An 11213-nucleotide genomic window follows, 5' to 3' on the forward strand; every position below is an offset into this window, starting at 1 on the left:
CTACAACTCATCTGATCAAATGGAAGAATTCAGCTTAGAGCAAATGAGAAGAAGAAACTCCCTTCTTCTTGAGGACCAAAGACTCGGGTACGTTCACATCCCTAAGCGAACAATGGAAATCAGCCACGCATGCTCTGGATCTGTGTAAAACTCCAACCGATCAATGCGACAACTACGGAGAAGGTGAAAGTGAAGATGAAAATAGAATCTAAAATCTGGAAGTAGCGATGGAGGTAGAGAGACAGAGTGTCTGTTTGGGATCACAGTAGAAATTTCCTATAAGTACGTTTCATGTAAGCTCAGACAAAACTCTTCTTACATACTTACATACTTGCCTCGTATTCTGTAAATCATTATTAAAAAGTTATTTATAAGCTACTTATAAGCTGTTCCAAGCGGATTAAGAGATTGTGAGGAGATGAGAACAGAGATTCGTGATAATCAGTGATGGTGGAATCCAAGAAGGTTGAAGTTATCCCCATCCCGGAATGAACGGCCAGTGTACAGGAAAATGGAGCTGGTGATCAAAACGCAGCGTCCAAAGTCTATTTCTCCTTTAGTCCCTGGCCTGAAAATAGAGTTTCAAAATGGAAAATGCATCATTAGTCTTAATTATAAAACTCTGGGGAATATCAGCATATTTATTCACAAATTCCAGAAATTATTTCTTTCCCAATTCCACTTAAAATATTCAATTAAGCTTAATAATACTGATAAAAATATAAGAAAATGATACAAAAATCTTTGATAAAATGTGAGTTTATCACCAAGTACTATACATGCAAGCCTCTATGCGACAGGCTCGAAGATTTGAGGCTGAGATTTCCGCAGCCATGTTATGCAAAAAGGGGTAACTCAAATATAATTACTTTTATGGCACAATATAATATAGGGATTGATTAATAATGAGCATTAGACCTTGAGAGAATTATTAATAGAGGGATTGGTTTTGAAGAAACATCGAGCATATACAATGAACTTACGTAGAAAGGTGTATATAAGTCTGTCTTCCACTGACGAATCCCCTTGTATAGCCAGTGTAACGAGCCATTGCTCCATGAACTAAACTTTGAGGAAGAAGCATGCAGTACACATTATCGAAAGCATTGCTTGGAATTGCTCGGATCATGTAGGTTGGATCTGTCGGGTAGAGAAAAAAAGAAAAGGAAGTGCTTAATAATATTCTACCCAATAAACAATGCCATGATATTTTTCTCCTCAACAGAAAATCTGTACAAACCTATATATTTGAGGTTTATGCTCATTGTGGTGTGCTTGGCAAAATGATCCTGTGAGACCAAAGCAGAAAGAAAGTAAAACGATAAATATTCTTCTGTTGCAACAGATTGGTGAGGATCAAACTGAAGAGCACAGGAAATATGGAAAAAATGGAAAAACCTACAATCGACACCTTAATCCTTTGGGATATCCATAGCCCAGCATCTTGAAGAAGCTTGTTTCCTGAAGCATCCTGCTTCTGCCTTGTTCAGACTATGATTACCTCATAAATCATAGAAGCTCCTTCTGAGTTCCATCTCCTCCAATTATGTAAACCTGAGATCAAAGATATATTCAATTGATGCCCGCTCCTAATAATAAGTTCTGGTCAATGCAAAGAAACACAGACCTGATTAATTCCCCGCTGTTGAATACTGTCAACTGTCTTAGTGGATAGTTCCTCCACCGTTCATGGATATCATTCACATTCTTAGGAGTTAAAGTAACTATGTTGCGAGCATAGAAACCCTTGTACCCTCCCTTCACACCACAACAATTAGATGATAAATATGCTAAAATAACAAGTTACGATCTTTTGAATAACAGAGGACCAAAGAAAAAATACCTCAGACTCAGAACTGAATAACTTTTCATTGAGATAAGACACCGTTGATGTACAAAGTCGCATGAATTTAAACAAAAAAAGGGATAAGGTTCATGTTTTATCGGAATGAATTCAGGAGAAAAGGTCCTATGGCACTGAATTTATAAGAAGTTATAAGCTCACGCTATTCTAAATTACTTGATATTATTGACAGAATTATCCACTATACAGATGCAAGAGTGAATTTGTTTCTTATAGTAATGACTTGACTCTTATAATTTTTCCCCCTTAATTTTTCTATCTTTTTTTTTTTTTTAGAAATAAGTAGTTTGCTTTCTGTGTTTCCAAGCAAACACGAAGTTGCTTTATCATGAACGGGACAAGATATGAGGGCAATCATCAGACAAATTATCAGCCCACTCCGTGTTATATTTACCTTAAGTCCCTCCCGGCCAGGAGGGTTGTTTTTGGTGTAACAATCTCAGAAGAGTTTAATGCAGGGATTCTTTAGATCATCCTTGTGATTGGAGTTTAAGAGGAGGGTGTTGGAGGATCTTGATGTGAAGGAAATAACATACACTTGAATCCCTCAAATAGAGAAAAACAGTTTTGTTGCTTTATGATTCCGTGCCACCCATGCCCACACGTTTTATTGGCAAAAAAAAGGGGCCACGCAACTTCCTTTACCACCGGGGAACGCCCACCTCTTAAACAAAGGGGCATATGACACAAAATCGTCCGTACTTTTTTTTTTATTCCTATTTGTGCCCCTCCGTCAAGGCTAGATGGATAGGCTTTTCCCAGCATGATGTTTTGTTGTTTCTGTTTTGTTTCCTTCTGTTCTTGACTATTTCACTTGTTGGACATCGGGTCAGGATCGGTCCTTGATAGGTCCGGCCATTGTAATTAGAATATCCACCCATATACATAAAATATAAACATTAAATTAGAATTTAATATATTACCGGCTATCACAATTGTTGAAAGCATGTTTCTACTTCATTGCTATTATATCTGCCCAAGGCATGGGGAATAATTTTTCTTTTCTCTTCCATTGTGTTCACCACCGTGAGCAACTGAGCATTGCCATTTTTAAAAAAAAAAAAATTCGGCGGTGATATGAACCTTCATATGAAAAACAAAACTCTGTTTGCGTTAAAAAAAAAAAAAAAAACAGCGTAAATATTCTTATGTTTACATCCGCTACGCTAACTTGTTCAAAGTATGAAACTTTACTCCTCCCCCCCCCCCCACATGAGACGATGCCTGTGTTTCTCCTTTTCATATATCCATGAGAATATGCGGGGTACATTGGTATATAGTTTGTTTGCCAAAATCATAACTTCGTAATTTTTCTTCACCTTTTCTTTCCGCTACGATCTCTGTAAGCTCCGTATGATGAATATCTTATGCCTCTGGATTTTTGTTTCACGTTTGCTAGAAGCTTGAAATTTTATATCCACGTGGTTTTCGTGCTAGCTGAATGGTCAACTCTGGATTTCTGATGACCTTTAATGTGCTTCAGTCTTTGCATGGCATATGTGTGCGACTGTTTATAAATACCGAAAATTTCTCTTCACTGTGTTGCTTTCTTTTCCGGGTCATTAGAACTTGAGTTTTTGACCTGTGTGTAATTAAAACAAGCAAATTTAAAGAAAACACGATAAGAAAGATATCTAATACATCAATTATTATTGCCACATACTATGTTTGTTTGGATTTTAGTTTGTTGTAATTCCATGAGATATGGTCATCTGAAGAGGAAGGAAGCTTCCCCTCTCCTTATCTGATATTACCTTATGTTTTTAATATAAAAACTAATTTAACATTCAATTTGATGCTAAATATAAAAGCTCAATTTATTTTGTTTCTCTTCCTAAAACAGTCATGGTAATATTTGTACATATTAAATATTTTATCAAATGACAGTTTTAGGTTTCTAGCTAATACACATTATTAACAAAAGTATTTTAGAAAAAATAACAACTATTTATTACAAATAACTAAACTAATTTTATTAATCTACTTAAGTAAGTCAAATAGCTCTAACATTAAGGGCCGAAAGTAGTATACTTTAAATTTCTGTATCTCTACTCTCCACTGTCTATTTTTGGTACTCTCCTCATTTTGCTTTCTATTTTGGCATTTTAGAAAATCCTTATATACTTAACACTTTTTCACTTAAGATTATCGTGCAATTAAATCAAGACATGTGAATGTTCCATATAATATTTATTCTAAGACAAACTCTCACCATTTAATATCATTAATACATAGTATTTCAAAATCCACTTAAGTTTTCTGCTTTTGTTTCTTGTTGTTTTGGGTCTTCATGTCATTAGGTTTATTGTCTTCTGTGTCCTAACATTTTATTTTCTTTTTGTTAATTTATTTATTGGATTTGTTCTAATCTTCAGTTTAGTCTTTGTGCTACAGTGGGTTTTGTTTCTTTATCGTCATATAAAATTTAAAAAAAAAACACTACTTGTAAAACTGCAAAACTTGAAAAATCATTGGGTTAAAGTGTGTCCAGTCATGTTGAATTATTTTTTAAGTGTATTTAACACTCTAAAGTATTTTACTATTTATCCAGCACTCTAAAATATTTTTCTAAATGAATTCAACATTATAAAATATTTTGTAGCACAATTTTACCATTAAAATATTGATTTTTTTAGGAAGTATTTTTTTCAGGAGCAATTTTAAACTCGCTATTAAATCCATAAAAAGTTCATATTAATATGCACCGTAAAGTATATTTTTCAGTATTTTTAGAATATTAGATGCACCTTGAAAAATATTTTAAGGTATTGAATAAACTACAAAATGCTTTAGAATATGACATGCTATTTTATACTGCTAATATAAAACTGGATTTTCTTCAATTAAGTTTTCTCGTTGGCAAGAAAAAGGAAGGAAAAAACTTATGTTTGGCCTATGTCATTTTCTATCACTATTAAAGGCTTTTTGGGTGCCCTTGAACAATCTCCACCTGTTACAGCGTGGATTTTGATGAAGGCGTTTAATTGGTTGTAATGTTTGCTGATTATTAATGAAATACAGAATTTCTACTTAAAAAAAAAAAAGGCAAGCACTCTCCCTCTTTCTTTGTGAAGGCCCATCTTTTAATAAAAAGATGCAAAAATAGAAGAGGAAAGTTGAAAAGAAAAGGCATCGGATATTTTTCATCATTTCCGTCTACTTCAAGGAAACGAAAGTGGGAAGAAAGTTTGAGGGTCCTTCTTTCATTCTGAGCTATCGTGGGGTTTGGGAGGTGAGAAAATGAAGGGCCTGCTTCTTATCATGTTTAAAATAACATTTTATGTAAGTCAAGGTAAAACTCCTTTCATATATATTCTATAAATTACGATTGAAAAATTATTTATAAGTCAGTCCAGACAATTCAGACACTTGAGATAGGAGGAAACTTTGGTCAATTTACTTGCCCAAGTGATCGAAGGAGGAAGATGATCTGAACAGGCATTTTTGTTTTTTTTTTAAATGTTACAAGAGAAATAATACGGATTTTAAAATTTGTAGTTGATTTCCTTTGGTTTAAATTGAAGTTAGACAGCTTAGCAAATATATCAACGTTCGAAAATTGATGGACGCTGAGCACAAGTTGTTGCTGGTATGAAAGAAATTATAACTTGAATGAGTGGTTAATTGTGGCCAAGACTAAGTAATATGGGGTAAATCATAACGTATATATTTATTTGATTTTAATGTTATATACTTCTTCATTTTACGTATAAGACTCATTTTGTAAAACTTATTTTTTAGTATAAATTATATCATAAAATAAATCTTATATTTAAGATTAGAATAGTATTGCTAAATAATGGCGAAAGCCACGATATAAGTCAACTAATTGCTTCGTTCTCTTCGTCCATATTTCCCGTCTTGTAAGAAAAAGAAGATGCAAAAAAAGAAAAGAAGAATGAAAAAGAAATATCATTTCCGTCTACTTTTCAACGAAACGAAACGAGGGGGAAATTTCAGGTCCTTTCTCAACGAGCTTTTGTGGGGTTTGGTAAATGAGGAAATGAAATTCTGTTGTAGCTTCATTTATTTTCTCCACTGTTATCATGTGGTTTCTCTGTAATCTGAATTGGTGCCCGAATATTTAGAAATTAAAAAATTAATAAAGTTAGAACTTGCAAGGAATGTGTATTGGTTTTCTAAAATATGCATAGAAAACTATTATATGTTTTAGGGAAAACTAATTTGGAGGTCCTTATAGTTATACTCAATTTTGAATCAAGTCCCTAAACTTTTTTTCCTTTTTATTGGATCCTTTAAATTTCCATTGGTAGATCCATTACTCCCTAAAACCTAAAACTGTTAATTAAAACTAACCCCGTTAAAAGTTTCGTTAGAAGTCTAAATCTTCTTCTTCTTCAACCTCCTTTCACCGTAAGTTTGTAACCCCCAAGCTCTCTCTCTCCTTTTCTCATTCCTCAATATCATCTCCTTCCCCCACCATTAAATCTGGTGGATGCTATTTAGAAATCATCCACAAGGCCTTTTGATCAAATATCCCAGAAAATATACCTAATTCACACCCAAGTCATTTTTTATGACACTAATTGAAGCAATAAGATATCTTGAGAAACCAGTGCATGAACCAAATTATTCCTATGTTTCGGGGTAGAGTGCTACTTTGAGATCATATCCATATAAGAACTTTTAATCACTATAGCACCCCAAGTCAAATTTTGTTCAGTTATTGACATCATCCTCAACAAATGAGAAAGAAATGCATACAATTCATCCATTTCTCCTTCCCCAAAATGTTTCATCAGAGTGGAGCCTGCATTGTTATATCTCTTCTTGCATTGGTGAAATGAGAAGTGAGTGTGATTGGTAGCGAGGTGGGCGAACTTTACGTGCTGTTACATTTTCCGAACCAATATCATCATAACAAGATCACGGCGGCTGTTGACTCCGGTGAGACCCTCCACTGTCGCCGTCAGGAGGATCACCTGTCTAAGTCTCCAGAAATCCTCCAAACCGTCATCATTATCGATCATGGTTACCTCCGTCGTAGAAGCAGAGTTGCTGCACCAAGTCATGGAATCCGACATGGCCAAGCCCATATGTGAAGGCGTCCTGGTTGCGATGGGTACAATGGTTCAAGTAATAATAGCAGCTCTGTAGTAAAAAAAGTCGAGCTCTAATGGCATACATGTTGGAGATGGAACGATGACGTGTATAATGGTGGGAAAGGAGAGAGAAAGCTTGAGGGTTATGGTGGAAGGAAGTCGAAGAAGATGATGATTTAGACGGAACTTTCAACGGTGTTAATTTTAACTTGACAGTTTTAGGTTTAGGGAGTAACGCATATAACGGAGGAAATTTAAAGGATCCAATAAAAAACAACAATAACTCAGGGACTTGATTCAAAACTGAGTACAATTACAAGGACCTCCAAATTAGTTTTCCCTATGTTTTAAACACCATTAATTTTAATGGTAATTTTGACTGTATGATAGTTGAAAGTCAAAATATGAAACACCAAGGTTTTTAATTTAAGAAAGATTAGGCAGGTGATGTTACGGGTGTATTTCTGGGATCTTCCTTGAAATTTTCTGAACATTGTGCTTTTTATTTTACTAATCAACATGCCTAACTGTGCCTCAACATGGAAGACTTTTAGCTATTTTTGCTAAGGTAAGCTAAAGCGAAGAGGACAAGACGCCGAACAGAGCAGCGGAAACGTCCGGAAGAGCGAAGATTTCTACAAAGTCTCATCCAACGCAGACTGCTGTTTCGTTTTCTTTCAATCGATTGAGTTCACCCAGGAACGGGATCCAAATACTCATGTATAAACCGAGATCTTGATCCATTCTTGTGCTATTTGGATTAATTCTAGTACGGCGCGGCCCCAAAATTGTTGGGGATCTCATATGGGTTGAATCCTTTTTTTTTTTTTAAAGAAAAAAAAAGGAATTAAGTGTTGCTCCTTTTTCCCCCATTAAGCCAAGAATACAGCGTCATCTCCTGGCTACAAAATTGTTGGGGATCTCATATGTAAGTCTTAGGCTTCGACGATTATATTGTTGAGGGGGCCAGGATTCTGTGGATCTTTGGGAATAAAGAAAAACTATGAGTGGGTCACTTTGCCAAGAGTCTCCGGTCTTTAGGTATTATGCAAATTTTGGTCTATGTGGGGTTTGTGGATCAGAACCGTCAGTTTATCCTGGAAACTGTTTATTATTTCTAACGTGCATAGGAAATCTCTTGTTAATAAATTGACAGTTTATTAATGGTCACTCATTTTGTTTAGCTCTTCCATTAAGATTTGTCAATATGTCCATTCTAATTATTTCTTTTTATGTTATAGTTTTAAAGAAAATAAACTGCATGTTTATCTTCGCTATCTGGACTGAAGGGATCTGACGAAGCTAGCTGGGCGCATAAACAAAAGTCAATGTCTTAATTATACTCTCTGTTTTTTTTTTTTTCCTGTATTTTATTTTTTTAAAATTTTCTGGATTCCAAAAGCTGATGAAAGGGAAATAGCTTTTTATTTTTAATTAGAAACAGACTTTTTCGTATTTAAATACTACATGCAGTATTATACGAGGAACAAAATAAATTTCAACTGCTTACAAATCATATTAAGGAAAACCATAGTTCTGGTAGTCGATCTTTTCATTTCCTGATTGAGACGGAGAAAAGCAAGCAACTTTCATCTTTCCTCTTGCTAGTTTGATTTTCTTTTAGGATAGAATACTAGCTGCTAAGTTATTGGCAACATCTATTATTTTCATGATAAAGTCAATTCAGATCCTCATCATTTTCCTCTTTTAAAGGATGCATATGTTTGTGTCATCGTCACACTTGATAATTTTTCATTCTAAATTTACCCTAACATCTTCATTTCTATCTTCCAGTGCAAGCAATAATTATGACAAGGCGAGCAAAAATATCTTCGATACACTATCAATGGACCTACGATGTCTTCCTCAATTTTAGAGGTGAAGATACTCGTTATGACTTCACTGGAAATCTATATAAAGCTCTTGATCAAAGGGGAGTTCGCACCTTCTTTGATGACAAGGAAATAGGAATAGGGGATGAAATTACACCAACACTTCTCAAAGCAATCCAGGAATCTAGGATGGCCATTGTTGTATTTTCTAAGGAGTATGCCTCCTCAACATTTTGCCTAAATGAACTAGTCCAGATCCATCAATGTATTAAGGGAAATGGTCGACTGGTTTGGCCAATTTTTTATGATGTGGAGCCTTCTGAAGTACGACATCAAAGAGGGAAATATGGACAAGCACTAGTTACCCATGAACAAAACTCAAAGGCTGATGAAGAAAAGATGAAAAGTTGGAAGCACGCACTGCACGAAGTAGCTAATCTTAAGGGCTCATCACATGATCCAAGGTTACTCCCAACTTTTACATTTTTCTTTCCTTCTAATTGATAATTTTTTTTACCTAGCTAGTTTCTATGGCTAGACTAGAAGATAATATTAAAATAATTTTGCATGCATGTGAAGAATGACTTGTATAGATTTAGTTAGAATTGACCGAAATTTCTATTTGGATTTCCAGGAAAGATTATGAGCATAAACTCATTAAAGAGATTGTGAACCATATCTTTAGGATAGTAAAAAGGGTCCCCCTTTATGTTGCCCAATATCTAGTTGGGTTAAATTCTCGAATGCCAAAAATAAATTCTCTATTGCAACTGGGGTCAAATGATGAGGTCATCATGATCGGAATTTGTGGAACTGGCGGAATGGGTAAAACAACAATCACACGTGCTGTGTCTAATGCAATTGCTGATAATTTTGATTATTTGTGCTTTCTCAATGATATCAAAGGAGGATTTGAAAAACATGGCCTACAACAAGAGCAAGCCAGAATACTTTCAAAAATTTTTGGGGAGAAGATAGAAATTGAAGACATTGATGAAGGAGTTGAGCTCCTCAACGAACACTCAAAGATAAGAAAGTTCTTTTGATTCTCGATAATGTTGATGAACGAATGCAACTACAAAAGTTAGCTGGGGCTTGTGAATGGTTTGGTTTTGGGAGCAGGATCATTATAACAACAAGGGATACACAATTACTTAAGAGCCACGGGGTTGAAAGAATATATGAGATGGAGGGATTAAATCATGAAGAATCTCTTGAATTGTTAAGTTGGAATGCCTTCAGAAATATGGAAGTTGATGATCCAAAATACATGGATGTTGCGAATCAGGTGATAAGTTATGCCAGTGGTCTTCCTTTAGCCCTTGAGTTAATAGGCTCTGATTTGTATGGTAAGAATGTAAGTGAGTGGGAATCTATGCTAGATGGATGTAAAAGAATCCCTCATGATAAGATTCAACAAATATTAAAAGTAAGTTATGATGGGTTAAAACAACTTGAAAAAGATGTTTTTCTTGACATTGCTTGCTTCTACAAAGGGATTGGATTGGAATATGTCAAAAAGATGATAGCAACTGTTCATGATTTTGATCCATATTATCATATTGGAGTGTTGGTAGACAAATGCCTCATAAAGATTGATAGCACCAATTGTATTACAGTTGATTGTATTGAAATGCATGAACTAGTGCAAGATATGGGGAGAGAGATAGTTCGTCTGGAATCACCAAAAGGTCCAGGAAAACGCAGTAGATTATGGTCAAGTAAAGATATCCTGCGTGTTTTGGAGAGAAATGAAGTAAGTCTAACACTAATTGGAATTATCTACTTCTTTTCTTATTACAATTAATGAGATTTATATTTATTTGATTTTAATGTAGAAAGATACTGCTTAGAATTCAAAAAAAAAGACCAGGCCGTATGCAAGGAATTTCAATAAGATTAAGGCAAAGCTTGACTTGATTGATTTCTAAAGTTTAATTTATTGTGCTCATTATGTCGTGGTTTTAATTTTAAATGAGGATTTATAGATGTTTTTGTGGTATTTAATATTCTCAATATTTACTTTATGATTTAATATTTAATGGCTAAAACATATAAACGCAAAAAATCATCAGCCTAAAGGATAAGAAATTATGGGGATTTGTGTTATATATTTTGTTATAGAATTCATTTTCTGGTTCAGTAGTATTGCATCATATTTCATTGTGACTACTTTTCTTTGATGACAAAAAAATTTCGTTTCTATTTATAGCTTATAAGGGTGAAAATGAATCAAAGTTAGCACCATAATACAGGACAGTCTGTTGGAATCTATAAAGTAAAACTTAGATATTTACGATATTTTTGTCCAATCAAATTGAAAACAATTATTTTATTAATTTTGTAATAAAAACTATCAATGTATTTAAAATTTTCAAGACTACTTGTTTTAATTTAATTGTACAAACTAAATTAGTTGAACTACCTGATTTTTTTTCTGAGATAAATTGTGAC

At 34.2% G+C, this 11213-nt stretch overlaps 1 protein-coding gene and 1 long non-coding RNA gene across 2 annotated transcripts; one reads left to right on the forward strand and one right to left on the reverse strand.

Moving 5' to 3' along the window:
* Nucleotides 1-1103: 1103 nt before the first annotated feature.
* LOC114741652 (uncharacterized) lies at nt 1104-1481 on the reverse strand. Its single transcript, XR_003739798.1, has 3 exons — nt 1412-1481; nt 1241-1289; nt 1104-1140 (listed from the first exon to the last, which is right to left on the reverse strand). It is a non-coding gene; the product is annotated as an uncharacterized LOC114741652 (long non-coding RNA).
* A 5372-nt stretch (nt 1482-6853) lies between these two features.
* LOC114741658 (toll/interleukin-1 receptor-like protein) lies at nt 6854-9805 on the forward strand. Its single transcript, XM_028929912.1, has 3 exons — nt 6854-6978; nt 8804-9223; nt 9394-9805. The coding sequence occupies exons 1-3, from the start codon at nt 6854-6856 to the stop codon at nt 9803-9805; spliced, it is 957 nt and encodes a 318-aa protein (XP_028785745.1).
* Nucleotides 9806-11213: the final 1408 nt, after the last annotated feature.

Source organism: Neltuma alba, unplaced genomic scaffold, assembly GCF_004799145.2.
Source record: "Neltuma alba isolate B1F8T4 unplaced genomic scaffold, ASM479914v2 tig00003455_pilon, whole genome shotgun sequence".
Lineage (NCBI taxonomy): Eukaryota > Viridiplantae > Streptophyta > Magnoliopsida > Fabales > Fabaceae > Neltuma > Neltuma alba.